Source organism: Pinus tabuliformis, chromosome 8 (genome assembly GCF_031772625.1).
Source record: "Pinus tabuliformis cultivar Carrire ecotype Pingquan chromosome 8, CPIR1, whole genome shotgun sequence".
Lineage (NCBI taxonomy): Eukaryota > Viridiplantae > Streptophyta > Pinopsida > Pinales > Pinaceae > Pinus > Pinus tabuliformis.
The window spans coordinates 1,434,859,485-1,434,878,680 of record NC_142294.1 but is presented as its reverse complement, the minus strand read 5'-3'; the positions used below and the strand labels follow the sequence as shown (position 1 = coordinate 1,434,878,680).

The 19,196-nt window shown below is 43.2% G+C and overlaps 1 protein-coding gene across 1 annotated transcript in view; it reads left to right on the top strand.

Moving 5' to 3' along the window:
- The window catches only part of LOC149241067 (uncharacterized), a 190,865-nt gene that overhangs the window by 98,306 nt on the left and 73,363 nt on the right, over nt 1–19,196 (top strand). The window contains exon 6 of the mRNA XM_089370426.1: nt 17,661–17,759. Within this exon, the coding sequence (XP_089226552.1) occupies nt 17,661–17,759 (99 nt within the window). The remainder of the gene's footprint in view (nt 1–17,660; nt 17,760–19,196) is intronic.

Sequence of the window (19,196 nt, the reverse complement as noted above, 5' to 3'; positions counted from 1 at the left end):
GTAGTCCGTCTGACTACAGCTCGATGTCTCCCCATTTACTCTCAAGTGGCGTGTGAGCACTCATGGCACAATCATCATCTGTCTCCAATTCCTTCTCCGCCCTTGCTAGCGCAACCTTGGTCTCGGAAGCCTCTCCCTTGCACTGCTTCCTTGGACACTAGCTCGCATAGTGACACAGCTCCCCACAGTGGAAGCATTTGACCTTGGAGAGTTCCTTCTTCCGTTTTTCCTGCTTTCCCTCAGATGCTAGGGCAGCATCCTCCTCCTTCTTGATTCTGAACCCCTTGCCGCTGCTTCTCGCCTTGGTCAGCCTTCTGATCTCTTCTTGGCGAAGTCGCCCATAGTTCCTCCCAATTTGGAAGGGTCGACCTGCCCAACATGCTTTGGACAAACACCTCCCAGTCCTCTGAGACTGCATTCAGGGCTGTCCTCACCATCAATTCTTGATCCGACGTGGCCCCTATGGAAGTTAGCTGATCCTAGATCTCTTTCAATCGACCGAGGAAGGTGTCGATTTGTTCTCCCTTTTGCATCTGGTATGACCGCAACTAATTTTCTAGTAGCATTTTCCTCTGCACGGAAGTATGCTGATACAATTTCGTCAGGGCCTCCCACATCGCATTTGCCGTTTCTTTTTCGGCAATATGTGGTACTACATGGTCCTTGACCTTGTCAAGGATGATGCTCTTGGCCCTTGCCATAGCCTCCTCGTACTTGTTGTTCTCAACTCAACTGGGATCGATATCATTTTCAAGGTGAAGTCCTTGAGACGATTTCTATCTAGAACAAATAAGATTCCGGCCTTCCAGACTACGAAGTTTGAGTTTCCGTCTAATCTGTCTTGGTCTCTTACCCTGTTCACTACCATTTCGTTGCTCCCTTACTTCCCTCTTGGAAGTTCTCGGTGTGACTTTCTGTGAGCCTCGATTTCCCTCCTGGAAACCCTTCTGTCAATATCGAAATGCCCCCACTTCGATTGTTAGTGCAACTGCACCACTGATCCGGATTTCTCGGCTAGAAATCCTCAGCAACAACTCCCTCCTCCTTTGTCTTGCCCTATTAGGTATTGTTCTGACCACAATACCCCACCAGCTTCACTCCGTAGCTTACCCACAGCCTCCTATGCCTCAAAAAACTGAAGGGTAGAGCTTCTAGGCTTTGCGCAATCTCGGTAGCAGCAAAATCCGCACCTCTTGGCCATGGGCGTTAATCCTTCCTCACTGAGAAAGATGAACAGGTACTGCGTAGGTCAGGTTTGTTCCCTTCTGCCACTACGCTGATCCTCCTCCCGAGTCAAACTTGATGACACAAGCACTGTGTCACCCCTTCCTTGTTGCTTCTCCGCTAGGAACAACTTCTGTCACTTGGGACAACTGTTTTTGCTGCTGCTGCTCTGCTCGGATGATGCCCTCAGTTCTCCTGTGATCTGCGACCACATTTTGATACCATGTTGGAATTTCTATGTCTAACTGTTAGATATCCTTCATGTACTTTCTGATTTATTTCTGCCTACTTGTTATGTTTAATTAACAAGTTATTTACCATGTAAATACTGAAAATAAATACAAGTACATGCTCAACAGATTACAGATCATCAACTGAAGGAAAAACAAGCACACAAGTGACACCGTTGTTTTTGGACCAATGTCACCGGAAAAATCCAATGCGGGAAAATCTGTGCAACTATCTGAAGATTTTATTATTAAGCAGTTTCAGATTACAATTTGGGTGCCAAACAGGCTCACCCAACAGAGAATGATCTCGACAGTGGTACCTCTTAGTCGGAGACAGATATTCTGGCTAAAACCCCGAATGAACAATCCCATAGTTCTCAGCTCCAATCTGCCCCCTGAAATCCCCAGCGTTTGCCTCTAGGGATTGCGTCAGCCTCTCTGGCCCAACGTCAGCCCAGTGTCACCCCAACTCGCCCTGTGTTAGCCTCTGGAGACACTGCGTCAACCTCTAGAGCCTCTGCGTCACCCACGTTGACTCTCTCTGGCATTGCACAGCTATTGGCTGCCTCTGCATGGGCCCTGACTGGCTCTGCGTGGCCTCTAGCTGGCTCTACGTCCGTCTCTCCCGGCTTCTGCTTTGATGCTCCCACTACCCTCTCTGCCTCTCTGCTCCTCTATTCACTGCCCCTTAGCTGCAACTCTGATCACTCTTTCGATTTCCTCAGCAAGCCCTGCCCTAGAAAATCGAATTTTTGATCAACTCGATGTGTTCTTCAAGGGACCCTCAAGTCTCTTCTTATACTTTTCTCGTTGACAATTCAACGGTCGAGATTAAGTCTCTAGTCAACGACTAAGATTAACTCTGGCTTGATCCGTGACTTTTGGACCCTTCTAACACAGTTTTATATTAATTCACATTAATATTTTATTTTCCCTAAGTTTAGACTTAGGGACTCCATTAAAAATATTAATTATTTTAATATTTCCCAAACTATTTAGAATCTGCCCAAACCATTTCTGGGTATTGGAGATCTCATGTGCTTTAGCGCCTCCACCAATTTTCGTGGCTAGAGCACATCCGATGCTACCCCAAATCAACAGTTTCATGTGGGGGAGAGAGTGTTTGAGAAGAAGATTCCACATATTGATCGAGTATAGGAATCCCCCCTTCAAGATGTGGAATCTGATTATTAAATTCTTGAAATGATTTTGCATGTCCAAATCTATCAAAGCGATCAAATTGCCCTTCAACAACATTGTCAGCTTTGGAAGACTCAAGAAAGATTACATCTCTAGATACAATAAACTTTTTAACTTCATCGTAGAGACAGTATGCTTTGGAGGTATTTGAATACCCCAAGAAGATACACTTACGACTCCTTGCAGCAAGTTTGTTTCCATGTACCTTTGGTATTAAGGCATAAAAGGTGGAACCAAAGACCTTGAGATGTTTACTGAATGATTGTGGCCATAGAACATTTCATAAGGAGTCTTGTTTCTAATAGCATTAGATGAACATCTAGTCTTTACATATACAACACATAGAACTGCATCAGTCCAAAACATCAATTTTACATTCTTGAAAAACATCATGGAACATACCGTATTTAAGATTGTCCTATACATTCTTTTAGCTACTTCGTTCTGTTGGGGATTATAAGGCACAATTGTTTGATGTTTGATCCCATGCTGGCGGAGATAGTTTTCAAATTCATTTGAAGTGTATTATCGATGTGAATAGAGCCAATATGAGATTGTGCATCATATTTAATCCATGTATGAAAGTTCTTGAATGTTTGAAAAGCATCAGATTTGTTCTTCAATAAATAAACCCAAAACTTTCTGGTGTAGTCATTAATAAATGTCATCATATATTTATTTCCATTTGCATAAGGAACATGCATTGGACTGCATAAATCTGAATGAATGAGTTCAAGTTTTCTATGTGCTTTGGAATGTGAATTATGAAAAGAATGTTTGCTATGCTTTCCTAGAATACAAGCTTCACATTGGTTAAGTTTCCTAGGAATTGTAGGCAAACCAGTAACACCATTTTTCTTCAACAAGTGAAGGCTGTCATAGTTCACGTGTCCAAATCTAGCATGCCATAAAAGACTTGATGGAAATGTACCTTCATCATAATGAGGACTGTATGAGAAATTTTGTGCACAAGCAGAGGTACCTTGCAACTTCAGAAGTCCTTCTTCTTCTATCCCCGTCATGACAAGTGGGTGAACTGATGCTTTTGTCACCTCAACCTTGCCATCAAACATATGAATGGAGTATCCTTGTTGGTGGATGTGGACCAAGAACAACAAGTTTATCCTTAGCTGTGGGAGATATAAAACATCACACAGAATAAAGTCTGGAAGACTAGGCAATTTGAGCATGATTGTGCCAAGCCTTGATGGCTTGAGTTTTGATTTGTTTGCAAAGTATATTGCTCCAACAACATTTTCAGTAAATTCTTCAAAAAAATCTCTTCTAAAAGTCATGTGGCAAGTTGCTCCTGAATCAAGCAACCAATCATTTTTCCAAGACGCAATTGAAGCATCAAACAAGTCTTCAGTTACTCCAACATTACAATGTGCCACAACATAGTGAGCGGATTCAGGTGCTTTACCTTTCTCTTTGTCATTGGTTTTACCTTTGGCTTGATTTCTTTCCTCCTTAATTTATTCCCAAGGCAACTTGCATGTGGATGCATCATGTGATCCATCTCTATTGCAACGTATGCAATGAAGATCAATTTTTCTCCTTGAAAGTGTCTACCCCCCTGTTGATGGTTCTAGACCCGCCAACATGTCAAGGGATCTCTCCGGTAAGAAGTCCCAACTAGACCTCATACCGTTTGGTGTAAGAGTCCCAGCAGTGGGTCATACGATATCGCCTTGACCACAGTTGTGTGCAGTGGCAAGTAAGATGTCCATGTTGGTAGCAACGGTGTGACATATGCAACAAGTCAAGGAAGGTGCATGAACGGTTCTAACACACAGAGTGTGAGGTGAGTGTGCCCCTTGGAAACCTATGAAAGCATAGAGTTAAGAAGGGAACACACGAGCAAAGATGCATCACAAACTGGAAGGCAAGTAAGTTAGTAATCCAAAGTGATGGTTAAACCAAGAACACATTTCAGTGAGATTCATACATACATATACAAAGTCTATATGCACATGCGTAAGCAAACAAATACATATATCGTTTAGAGTAAACAAGATAGTTGAAATACAATATGACATATGCATGAAACATGTTGGCTTTGTTATATTAAGATGTGAAAGTTCCAATCATACAATACAACCATGATCAACCACCAGTTCCAACAGCGGAACGTTACAGTCACTGCTGCTTGCTCCTCCAAAGAGATATACTAGCTCTGCACTGTGGAGAAGCCAAGGCTCATTACAATACTGTCCAAGCTTTTTCTAAGATGCTTCTATCGGAAGCTTGGCTGACCAAAAGCCTCTAAATTGACTTATGAGGTACTATAAATAGAAAAGGGTGGGGTGACCCTTGACATTCCCCTTTGTGACTACTCATCTACCCTCATAATTCTTCAACTACTCTATGACTGTTACATTCAACTATCGATGCTTGAACTTCCACTTGACAAGACATTACATACAATCTGCACATGTATCCATGTGAGACAAAATGGCTTGAGCAAGCCATGCAAGACATCACTAACACTCAGATTGTTGTGGTGAGACCAACTCTTCGACATCCTCATGATGGTTAACGGTGGTGAACTGATGCCAAGCTTGGTCGTCCTTGATGTTGTTTGTGCGCTCAATGGTCACATGTTGCTGAAAGTGAACTCTTGCATCCGTTGCATCCGAGTACATTGATATGGTTCCTCTGTCCAACTCGTCTGATAATATGCGCATCACCGTCTTGAGTGCAATTGGACTAGCAACACACTGATCCATACTATCTGTGCTGATCTCCAAGCATGTGCTGGTGGCCGTGCCCATCAACTTGTCGGAATACATGTTCAGCTCCAGTCGGACTTGCTCCTTGTTTTCACCTCAGTGAGTGTGCCAAAAGGGTGGAATCGCATGCGTGCGCACAATGACATGCATGCTGTTGAATTCCCTTGCATGCGATCAACAACACTGCTCACCCTGTTTGCTCTGTGCCAGTTGTTGGAATGGATCTATAACCTGTACGAACATAGTTTCATTCGTCTGTGCATGTTGCGCCCCCACTGTACCTGTTCTTGCTGTAACTCATTCTCTCGTTTGTGCAGCTTTTGTTCTTCCTTGAGTTGCTGCTTCAACACATGCAACTCCTCTGTTTCTCTCTCTGCCTTCGCGCGATTTACTTGTCACGCCGTCACCTCATAGCCTCAATCTCCAAAGCTGCTTTCGTCATGAGTGGATCTGCTTTGAACTTGTAGCTTTGCTCCGCCTCTATGCTGTCAACAACTTTCCTCTTGCATTCGTCGCGTGTAGGTGTGCTTCCTTTTGCTGCTGTTGATGGTGTTGCTCGCTGTGATGTTGTTGCCATTCATCTTGATATCCTTGTCCATGAACAACTTGATGTCTTCGTGGATAGGCAAGTTCATAGACACTTGATCGACTGCATCCCAGTTGTGCTCTTAACGGTGTCTTTGACTTTGCTCTCCTAGAAGCCATTGTACTTGTGTTGCTGGGAGGCAGACGACACCTGTGATACCTGGAGACATAGCAACACTCATGGCAAGCAATCTGTCAGTTGAAAACCAAAACAAACTGGAGGACTGACATGCAACATACCTGTGCGACTGTCCATAAAGATTGCACAATTTTAACCGGGAGGCTGGGAGATTGACTGCCAAGATTGCGGATGACACAGTTCATGCTGCCGGGAGGCTGATTGACTGCTGGAACTGCGCAATGGACAGTCCAGCCTAGCCTGCTCAGGACTGAAACTACACAATGCGCAATTTCAGTCAGCAGTGATATGCAACCAGCGAATTGCATTGCGCAGTTTCTGGGGCTAGCAGGACATTGCCTTCGAGAATTGCGCAATGCAAGCATGGAGGTCAGTGCTGGGCCAGACTTGCACAATTTCTGGAGGGAAGGCAAAGCCTTCATTTCTGGAAATGCGCAGTGCTAGGCGGGCAAGGCACGGTCCGGGCCATGGTAGCCCAGACCGGCTGACGGGTGATTGAAAACATGAGAAGTCGGAATGCATGATGAGATGAGTGCAAACAAGTGTAAATGATTATGCATGCAAATAGTAAGTGCGGGATTTGGAAAATGGGACGCATGCATGTGTGTGAAGCGGGTCACCACGATGATGACCGTTGGTGCAAAAACAGTGTCATGCATGCGACAGTAGTGAGATGCGAACGAAAACTGAAACGACGCTTGTACAAGCTAACATGCATGCAAATGACAACAAGCGTTCACAGAAATCAAGCAGACAACATTCACACAAGCCGAAACACAAAAAGCGACAGAAACGCAGTGCAAGACATGCGAAGCGGGCTTACCTCGAAACAATTGAGCTGAATGTGCTGATGACTCCTAGATGCAATGTGGGATGTCAGAGCTGCAAGATCGATGTGAGGAATGAGCTCTGCAGTGTTCGGTTCATAAGTTTTGATAAAATCGAGGTTATGACGCGCATGCCACAAATCTAGGAAAATTGACACTTGGCAGGAGGTTTCTGAAATGATCCTTGCATGTAACCTCCAGCTGCTAAAAATAGATCCATAAATCTAGGGATGCCTTTGCATGCTGCCTTGGGAAAACAGTCCATGCATGCAAATCAATTTTGCTCGGTCCCGGAGGGAACCGGTCAACCTGAAGGCACATGCATTGGTCTGCGAGCCTGGGATGAAAATCTGCGCTGTTCCTGGGCTGAGTAGAGCTGGCCGTCCCATGGGGATTGTGCAATTTCTGGGAGGAACAGGTGACTGTCTCCTAGGATTGTGCAATTTCTGCGCTGAGCAGTTGTCCTGGGACAGATTGTGCAATTTTCTCAAGGAAGCCTGTCTGACTGCATTGAGCAATTTCTTAGCCGAGCAGGCTGCCTGATTGATCTGCGCAATTTCTACTAGCTACTGGGCTAGCTGTCCCAAAGGAATTGCGCAATTTCTGGGAGCAACAGGTGACTATTGCCCAGAATTGCTTAATTTCTGGGCTGAGCAGCTGTCCTGGGATGAATTGCGCAATTTTTGAGAGGAAGACTGTCAGGAAGAATTGCACAATTCTGGAGTCCAGCTGGGTGTCTAGCTGGTTTGTGAAATTTCTGGAGGGAAGACTGGTTTCCCTCCAGAATTGCGTAATTCCCGGAGGGAGCTACTCAACCAACAACTGACACTAAGTCTGGAAAGTAGCCTGTGAAGGAGGTGGAACAAACTTGCATGCACAAGCTGACAAGACTCTATGAAACAGTTGAAGCCTATGTGCTTGACGATGCAAGACATGTTGCTGAGGATGGTTGGTAGGGAGGCTCCAAAACGAAGCTAAGGCAAAATTTTGGAGGGTGCTTGTAGCCACTACAACACTTGGCAACACACTGGTAGAACTCTAGCTCTCTGAATGGATCTTGTTCATGAAAAGCAAGTCTAACACCTCCGGAAGTATTGTTCAGTTCTCTGTTTGTCTTGGTTTCCACATTTGCTTGATTGCAAGATGTAGCATCTGCCAAGCTCTTGTTCAATTAACACACATTCCAAGCCAAGCCAACACAGGTGTTTTGATTGGGGATGAGGGGCATATTGGTGCACAAACGTATTGGTCGTCAGAGTTTAAGTTTCATCTCTGGTGTTGCTTCGCTGCCAACAGGCCTGGACAGTAGCCCGACGGAGTCACGCAGGAACACAAGCATTGCTCCGCTACCACCGAGCCTGCTTAGTACCGCGATGGAGTTACTTGCATCACCTCTCTGCGCAGGAAGCCTTTCCCTTCTTTCGCCTTATTCATTTTTCATTTTTCGAAATTTTTTCACGTTCTCTTTTTTCATTTTTCATTTTTCGTAACTGTGCATAACACATTCATTTCAGAGGCAGAAGAGGGATCCTGACTTATTGAGAGCAGAAGAGGTTGTTCCTTTAGAGAAGTAGTCTATATATACCTCTGACGTGCTTGTTAAGGTTTCCCCCTCACCTTACTCTACTTGACTGAGCTGACAAGGATTGACCCAAAAACAACCGACTGGAGTAGGTGACACTAGTTAGCATGCAAGGGTTGTGTTTTCACCAAGGTTCACTTCGAACAATACGTATTTTCCATCGACGTATCATGGATTGAAGATAACAAGTTTTTCATACAGATGTAAGACGATAGATAGCCAATTATTGATAACTGCACAAGTCCTCTTGTATTTTACCTAGATTGTTTCAAGAGTCGCGCATGGTCTCATGCGAAACTGACCTACGAATGTAAACAAGCAAGCAAACAAGAAAACACAGCAAAAGCAAGAGTAAATGCATAAGCAAAGCGAATAAACAAACAAGCAAGCAAGCAAGCAAACACACAAAGAAAGAAGCAAACATGCATGCAAGCAAACAACTCAAAGCAAATACTACTCCTACTCCTAAGCTAACAGTGCATGGGTCGTCTCACGTGAAGTGATACTTCCATTGCAACCACCAGTGCAATGGTCGACCCATGTTGGTGAAGGCATGGTTCGCGAACATTGCAGTTGCGCAAACTAGCAAGCATGAAAGATATAACAATGAAGACGTACACACTCCGAGCTTACAAGCGTCCACAAAACAAAAATGAGTGAAAGTGCATGACATGCACTCTGTGGACTTGCCATGGTGTTGTGCTACACTACATGCAGATGTTGAGTGTATGCATTCTCTTGACTGTGACATGCAAGCAAACGTGAGAAAGGTAGACCACTTACGTTGTGCAAGTGTGCTTGCTGTGTAAGATTCCTCCAATGCATGAGCGATGGGATCGTGTAGTTCGAGTGGAGGAAGTGAAATCTGAGTGTTAGATTGATCTTCAATGCAAAGCAGAGAGTGAATGAGGAGCTTTGCGTGTTTCAACAAATTCTTGATCAGAAGTGAAACTAATTTCAGGACAGCGAGGGCCTGACATAACCATCAGCTTGGGCTTAAGTGCCTTGATAGTCTGCGGGGTTTTGACTTCATCGATAGATAGATCATCGTAGACCAGTGGCTTAGATGGATTAACAATGAGTGAATGAACATCGTGATCGGATGAAGAAGTAGAGAGATCATGACAACCAAGATCAGAAAATCTAGGATGTTCGTCGACATCCTCATGATTTGATGAATTGTGCAGAGGGGTAGATGAGAAGCAAGGATGTTCACTCTTTGTGTTTTCAGAAATGACAGATGACAGATTGGACAGATTTTTAGAGGAATATATGTCCTCTCTGCAATGTAATGACAGATTCACATCCGACGTGTCCTGTGAATGATCGGAAGTAGAAACATCCAAAAATGAGTTTTCACAGGGGAAATCAGCAGTGGCAGAATCACAAGGGATGTCAGGATAAAGCGGATGAGGCGCGACTGGAAGGGAGTCATCCTTCACCGCGAGTTCTTCTTTAGATTCCTGCACATACTCATCATGAATGATGGCGCAGGTTGGCTGCACAACACTAACTCCATCAACAGCTTGATCCTCGTTCACAACAGGTGAGGAGTCCGGAATGGAAGAACACAAGACAATACAATCTGGAGGATCAACAAAACGCAGGGACGGAGGTTGAGGGAATGAATCCACGTGACAACTAACAGGCTTGCAAGCCAAATCTGCGTAGATATCAAGAGCAAGTGGGGTGGGAGGATGTGACAGTTCAACAAATGTGTGTGCATGTTCTCCCACATCACTCTGCGGTGGTGGAGCTGTTCGATGAGGTGAAGGCGGACAGTCACTTGTGATAGCAACTGTGCCTACCTGTGATTGCGCAGCTCCATCACCGAAGTGTGCTGAGCGGGGTTCGGATGATTTCAAGAATTGTGGATTTTCGGATATGTGAAGAAGATACTCAAATCTTCCATCGAGAAATTCCCAATCAATTTCATCTTCGGGAAATCGGTATGTAAGATTACAAAAGTGTGTGTGAAACTGTTCAACAGATTCATTGGGTGCTTTTCGTAATTCTAAAATTTCTTTGTTGAGTGCTTTACGGTCAAAGTGATTGAAAGCGCGGTCTATTTCTGCAACCAGATGAGAAAGATAATGAATAGATTTTTCGGGTAGCGTGGCACACCAGTGCATTGGGTGCCCTCGAAGCGTGTAGATGAACAACGCGCAATTCATGTAATCTTCAAAGGTTCCATGTTTTTTGCATGAGCCTACAACGCTGACCGTGTGCCTAACCAAGTCTACGTAGCCTCCACCATCATATGTTTTATGTGACAAGAGCTTTTCCGAGATAATGAAGTCGTTTTCGTAAGACATACACTCTGGAAGAGAAACTCTGTAGTTAGTCATGATAGATATGCAGAGATTCAAAATAGATGTGAGGACTCTGCTTGTGATCTAGCCCTCCTAGCACCAAAATGTTGACGGTGCTGGATTTGCCAACATGTCAGGGGATCTCCCCAGTAAGATGTCCCAACTAGACCTCAGACCATTTGGTGTAAGAGTCCCAGCAGTGGGTCGTATGCTATCGCCTTGACCGCGGTTGCGTGCAGAGGCAAGTGAGATGTCCCTGTTGGTAGCAAGGGTGTGACATATGCAACAAGTCAAGGAAGGGTGTGTGACATGTGCATGAATGGTTCTAACACACGGATGGTGAGGTGAGTGCGCCCCTTGGAAACTTATGAAAGTACAGAGTTAAGAAGGGGACACACGAGCAAAGATGCATCACAAACTGGAAGGCGAGTAAGCTAGCAATCCAAAGTGATGGTTAAACCAACAACACATTTCAGTAAGATTCATACATACATATACAGAAATCTATACACACATCCGTAAGCAAATAGATACATATATCGTTTAGAGTAAGCAAGATAACTGAAATACAATACGACATATGCATGAAATGTGCTGGCTCTGTTATATTAAGAAGTGAATGTTCCAGTGATACAATACAACGATGACCAACCATTAGTTTTGACAGCGGAACGTTACGATCATTGCCGCCTGCTCCTCCAAAGAGATATACTAGCTCTGCACTGTGGAGAAGCCAAGGCTTGTTACAATATTGTCCAAGCTTTCTCTAAGATGCTCCTATCGGAAGCTTAGCTGACCAAAAGCCTCTACAATGAGTTATGAGGTACTATAAATAGCAAAGGGTGGGGTGACCCTTGATATTCCCCTTTGTGACTACTCATCTACCCTCATGACTCTTCAATTACTCTATGACTGTTACATTCAACTATCGACACTTGAACTTCCACTTGACAAGACGTTACATACAATTTGCACATGTACCCATGTGAGACAAAATGGCTTGAGCAAGCCATGCAAGACATCACTAACACTCGGACTGTTGTGGTGAGACCAACTCTTCGACATCCTCATGATGGTTGACGGTGGCGAACTGATGCCAAGCTTGGTCGTTCGTGATGGTGTCCGTGCGCTCAATGGTCACATCTCGTTGAAAGCGAACTCTTGCCTCTGTTGCATCCGGGTACACTGATATGGCTCCTCTGTCCACCTCGTCTGATAATATGCGCATCACCATCTTGAGTGTAGCTGGACCAGCAACATACTGATGCATACTGTTTGTGCTGATCTCCAAGCATGTGTTGGTGGCCGTGCGCATCAACTTGTCGAAATACATGTTCAGCTCCAGTCAGACTTGCTCCTTATCTTCGCCTTTGTGAGTGTGCCAAAAGGGTGGAATCGCATGTGTGCACACAATGACATGCATGCTGTTGAATTCCCTTGCATGCAATCAACAACACTGCTCACCTAGTCTGCTCTATGCCAACTGCTGGGATGGGTCTATAACTTGTACAGGTGCAATTTCATCTGTGCATGTTGCGCTCCCGCTGTACCTGTTACTGCTGTAACGCATTCTTTCGTCTGTGCAGCTCCTGTTCTTCCTTGAGTTGTTGCTTCAACACATGTAACTCCTCTGTTTCTCTCTCTGCCTTCGTGCGATCAACGTGTCGCGCCGTCACCTCATAGCCTCAATCTCCAAAGCTGCTTTCGCCATGAGTGGATCTGCTTTGAGCTTGCAGCTTTGCTCTGCCTCTATGTTGTCAACAACCTTTTTCTTGCATTCGTTGCGTGCAAGTGTGCTGCTGCTGATGGTGCTGCTCACTGTGATGCTGTTGTCATTCATCTTGATATCCTTGTCCATGAACAACTTGATGTCTTCGTGGATAGGAAAGTTCATAGACACTTGATCGATTGCATCCCTAGTTGCCCTCTTAATGGTGTCTTTGACTTTGCTCTCCTGGAAGCCATTATACTTGTGCTACTGGGAGGTGGACGGCATTTGTGATACCTGGAGATATAGCAACACTCATGGCAAGCAATCTGTTAGTTGAAAACCAAAACAAATTGGAGGACTAACATGCAACATACTTGTGTGATTGTCTGTAAAGATTGCGCAATTTTCACCGAGACGCTGGGAGACTGATTGCCAAGACTGCGGACGACATAGTTCAGGCTGCCGGGAGGTTGACTGACTGTTGGAACTACGCAATGGACAGTCCAGCCTGCCCTGCTTAAGACTGAAACTGCGCAATGCACAATTTCAGTCAGCAGTGACATGCAACCAGCAAATTGCATTGTGCAGTTTCTGGGGTCAGCAGGACACTGCCTCCAAGAATTGCGCAATGCAAGCCTGAAGGTTAGCACTGGGCCAGACTTGCGCAATTTCTGGAGGGAAGGCAGAGCCAAGGCAGCCCAGACCGGCCTACGGGTCACTGAAAACATGAGAAGTCTGAATGCATGATGAGATGAGTGCAAACAAGAGTGAATGATTATGCATGCAAACAATAAGTGCAGGATTCAAAAAATGGGAAGCATGCATGTCTGTGAAGCGGGTTGTCGTCGGTGCAAAAACAATGTCATGCATACGACAGTAGTGAGATGCGAACGAAAACTGAAACATTGCTTGTACAAGCTAACATGCATGCAAACGACAACAAGCGTTCACATAAATCAAGCAGACAACATTCACACAAGCCGAAACACAAAAAGCAATAGAAACGCAATGCAAGACATGCGAAGCGGGCTTACACCGAAACAACTGAGCTGAATGTGCCGACGACTCCTAGATGCGATGTGGGATGTCAGAGCTGCAAAATCGATATGAGGAATGAGCTCTGCAGTGTTCAGTTCATAAGTTTTGATAAAATCGAGGTTATGACGCGCACACCAAAAATGTAGGAAAATTGACATTTGGCGGGAGGTTTCTAAAAATGATCCTTGCATGTAACCTCCAATTGCTAAAAATAGATCCCTAAATCTAGGGATGCCTTTGCATACTGCCTTGGGAAAACAATCCATACATGCAAATCAATTTTGCTCGGTCTCGGAGGGAACCGGTCAACCTGAAGGCACATGCATTGGTCTGCGAGCCTGGGATGAAAATCTGCACTGTTCCTGGGTTGAGCAGAGCTCGCTGTCCCATGGGGATTGCACAATTTCTGGGAGGAACAGGTGACTATCTCCCAGGATTGCGCAATTTCTGGGCTGAGCAGTTGTCCTGGGTTAGATTGCGCAATTTTCTCAAGGAAGCCTGTTTGACTGCATTGCGCAATTTCTGAGCCGAGTAGGCTGCCTGATTGATCTGCGCAATTTTTGCTAGCTGCTGGGCTGGTTGTCCCAAAGGGATTGCGCAATTTCTGGGAGTAGCAGGTCACTGCTGCCCAGAATTGCGCAATTTTTGGGCTGAGCAGCTGTCATGGGATGAATTGCCCAATTTTTGAGAGGAAGACTGTCAGGAAGAATTGCACAATTCTCGAGTCGAGCTGGGTGTCCAGTTGGGTTTGCGCAATTTCTGGAGGGAAGGCTGGTTCCCCTTCAGAATTGCACAATTCCTAGAGGGAGCTGCTCAACCAGCGACATACACTAAGTCTGGAATGCAGCCTATGAGGGAGGTGGAACAAACTTGCATGCACAGGCTGACAAGACTCTATGAAACAGCTGAAGCCTATGTGCTTGATGATGCAAGACATGTTGTTGAGGATGGTTGGTAGGGAGGCTCCAAAACGAAGCTAAGGCAAAATTTTGGAGGGTGCTTGTAGTCGCTACAACACCCCCCTACCTTTGAAGTTTCTTCTTCCACTTCCTCTTCGACCACCTTTTCCTCTGGAAGAATCTTGAGCATGATTCTTATTTCTATGTGCAAGACACACAACTTCTTGAGAAGATTGAGGAGCTGTCTTCTTCCCAAAAGCTCTCTCTCTCAACAAATTTATCCACAAGGGAGTCAAAGGTAATCTCTTTGAGGTTTCCATTTGCTTGCAATGACTCAAGGTAATTTGAATAAGTGGGATAAAGTGCCTTGACAAAAGCTATCAGAGGAATGTCTAGTTCAACATTAGTGACTTTGATATCATGCATAATGGATTATACTTCTAATTTTAGAGCAAGAGGATCATCATTTTGTAATTCAAGACTGAACAATTTAATCAATTGGACAACTTCAAGCGCAGAGTGTGAGTCATAGAGTTCCTTCAACTTCTCTAAGGCTTCAAAAGCATTTGAAAATGGTGAAATATGTCGACTCACCTCTTCATTTACAGATGCTGCAACATTAGTGACTTTGATATCATGCATAATGGATTATACTTCTGATGCTAGAGCAAGAGGATCATCATTTTGTAATTCAAGACTGAAAAATTTAATCATCAATTGGACAACTTCAAGCGCAGAGTGTGAGTCATAGAGTTCCTTCAACTTCTGTAAGGCTTCAAAAGCATTTGAAAATGGTGAAATATGACGACTCACCTCTTCATTTACAGATGCTACCATCAAGGCATATGCCTTACTGTTCTTGTTTTCCCAAATGGAAAATTCCTTGTCTGAGGTAGGCTTTGCAAGGTCATTATCTCCTTCTCCTACACAAACTCCTTTCCACTAGAGTGTGTTTGATTTTCTGAGACCACTCAGGATAGTTCTCCTTCCCGGTGAGAACCGCTCCCACAATAGATATCAATGAATGCATTTTAAAATTTGTATTCTGTAAAAAATATTGTACTTTTGGTGGCAAAAAAAATGCAGTTCTGGTGTAAAAAATGCAATTTGATATTTGAGGAGAAATGTATTATATGGGGTAGTTGTTATATGGGGGAGGGATTATGTGGGGGAGGGAGTATTTGGGGGAGGGGGTTTATGGGGGAGTCAACGTATGGGGGGAGGTATTACCACGGGAGGAGGAGTATTACCACGAGAGGTATTACTCAACGGAGTTTTATCACGGGGATGACCGGGCGTTGTATGTTACATAACCGAGCATACCTGAGTCAGGAGAGTGGTATATGAATTGAGAGTAGAGTTGTATTAAATGTGCGTTATTTTATTTGAACCAGAGTGCAGATAGTGGAGGGGTAATTCCGTGGTTCCACTGTGCAGTGGGGAGAGTGATTCATACAGTGGGATAACAGTGGAGCGCAGTGGTATGGAGCAACAACGTATGGAGTAGAGCATACGCGTTTGGAAGCAACGCATAAAACTAGAGTATATGGAACAATGCCTAAACCTGGAGTATATGGAACAACGATATGATGTTATATACCATTCAATGTAAGGCTGTATTTGAGAACTTGGCGTATGGAGCAGCGTATAGAGCAGTGAACATGCATATATGCACAAGGTTTTGACTGGATGGCACTCTTAATACACAGTCACCAACAATAATTCGCTAATCCAACACTGCCTTCAGAAAAAAAGTCGAACACACATAATATGCCATATATGACCCAACATAACACGCACCAGTCAGGAATTGAACAATGGATAGAGAAGCCTGGAATACACAAGTCTCATACCATTTTTTTAAACGTAGAAATTTCATCGTGCCGGATTTACAGTGGTCCTTATGCAGCCGTTCTTTCAAGCCAACATTTGATCCATGCTCACCGGAGGCCGAGTGGGAGAGCACCCTTGAATTTCTGCTTTCGACTCAGAGCTCCAGAGGGCCAAAACACGTAGCAAAAACAAGACAGTCTTCAATGCAGAGATTATGCAAGACAATCTTCAACGCAGAGATTATGCATGGCAGGACAAACTTTCTGTCAAAGGAGAGAGGCAGAGGACAGACTGCAGAAAAAATGGCAAAAAGGAGTTACAAGGGCAGAATGGGATGTAAAAAATGGAGCTGGCTCTAATACCATGTCAAGCCAGGAGGTAACTCCTGAAATGAATTGTATTTATTCATTAATATTACTCATGGTTATATACATGAGGGAGTGACTCTTGGGTTTCACCTCTCGATGACTCTTCATTTTCCATTATTTACTATTTACGTTATTTACAAGTGTTCACCCAATCCCACTGACTAGGTGTCAACAATATTTTTTGTAAACAATATATGACATTTTAAGTGTGAAGTTTAAAGTTGGCAATTATAACTCATTGGTAATAAATTATGAATATGATGCTTTGTGAAAGTTGAAATGTTTGATTTCATGTTTGATATTCTTTGTTATAGTTTGGTAATGGTTACAAGTACAACTTTAGTGATGACAAATGTTATATATTGAATTTTGCAACTTTGAAGCTTTAAGATTGATGAATCATGAGAATTGAGATGTTGTAACTTGTAAATTGTGGACCTGTGGTTGATGAAGATTATAACTACTAGATTATTGATGCTATATGGTTTAATCAATGTTTTTATGCTTTTTATAACAAATTCATCATTCTACATGCTTTTGTTGACACATATGCATCAAAATATATAAAAATATATATTATATAAAATTCGCTCTCGACTTGGAAGCTTTTGAAAATTGTTGCTCCCTGCTTCCAAGCAGGTTTGATTAAAATAAGTTTTCTACTTTATGTTTGATGATACTATTATTTCATACACAATATTTTGCTCTAATGGCTATGATAAAAAGTGACATGTTAGTTTATGCTTGGTTCTTTGATCTCAACAAAGGATTGACTAATAGGGTTTGATGTCTTAATTGTGAGAGATCTTATAAGTTTATGGTCTTAAAATAAATGCAGCTATTTAGTGTACAAAATCATGTTTTTTTTGTATGTGGAATTTGAAAATACCAATCTCTATTACCTTGTTTCTTGGTTAGGAATATTATATTGATTTGTAAGAAATTGAAAACTAATTCTGAACATTTTTTCAATGTTTCAGGAAGGGTTGGCACCAATTCAGTTGCAGGTCGAAACAAAATACCATCGTGCCACTCCAGGTGGCACTGGAGATGTCAAAACTATAGGCAATTATGCACCAGTAAGACAACCTATTTGTGATATTTGTCTATAACATAAATATCATGATATGATTTTTTTTTGGTAAATGCTTTCAAAATTAGTCTATTAACATGGCACAAAATGTACATAGCATTTAATTTAAAAAAATGGTCCACATATGTAGTTCAACACTAGCACTAGCTTCAGGAGTTAAATGTGTCATTGACTATCTATCTATCATCATCAAAGTCCAAAAAGCAAAGCACCACATGACACAATAACAAAAAGGATGCATGTCTCAAAAGTAAATCCGATCATCTTAGCAATAACTAGAAGCAAGATTGTAATCAATAGTCAGCATGCTCAGAAAAATAGAAGATCAGGATGCTGCTGAGAGTAGTCCAGTGCTAGGAGGATCATTCATGTCATTACTTGGTGGCCCTCCCCAACTATGCATCGACAGTGCATGTTCATGCCCTTTAATTTCCCATTTATTCTTTTCTTGTAGGGCTTTCTCAGTGTTTGAAATCAACAAGGCCAGACATTGGAGATCTGTCATTTGGTGGCCTGGGATGAGGGATACAAGGCCAACTATGTTGGCTGTTATCACACTCCCTTACTATTTGATTTGATCTATGGCGAGGTCAACTTGCACTCCTTTGTGATTATTAGATCAAGTTGAGGTACCCAGAGAATCTGTCAGGGGATCCCAACTCATTTGTACACAACTTAATTCCCACTTGTCTAGACACCATTGGAGGTGGGACCATCTAGCTTGACCTTTTGGATTGAACAATGATTCGAGGATACAACTTCACACATATTGCCTCCTTATTAGCCCATCGAAAAGTTATTAACATTTATCATTCTTTTTCAATCTTTTTGGAAACACATCTTTGTCACTCTTTTGACGTTAGCTTTATGTAATGACCTTCAAATTTGTTACAACTGGTATAATACTGGTTCTCTCTGCTGTCTTGTGGCCAAACTCTTTGTTGCTGGTGGCAGCAAACCTCTGAGCCAGTGGCCCACCTTTCAAACATTTCTTTGACAGAGAATTTGGTCACTTCGAGAGGAAAATGATCAGTGCTAAAATGCAGCCAAACAATAAGAAACAAAGTAAAACATGTAAAAAATCAGGAAGCCAAGATGTTTCAGTGAATCCCTATTTTTGAAGATAACTGTTGTGGGATTATAATCTGTGCACTCACATAACCACTGTTGTTGAAGTTTACAGTTAAATTGCTGAATTGAGGAGCTACCTAACTTATCGAACATAAAAAATTGCGATTGAGGAAGGATGTCTGACTGTTCTACCATATCCCCTTCGCAGGAAATAATTAGAATAGATAGGAGAAAAGGAATCAATGGAAAATTAACTGTGGAGCTATCTAGCACTTCTGTTTTGGGGAGCTGCAATAATAGAGAAGAACAAGAAGAAAAAAAGGGAAACAAAAATATCATCGCTGCCACAGAA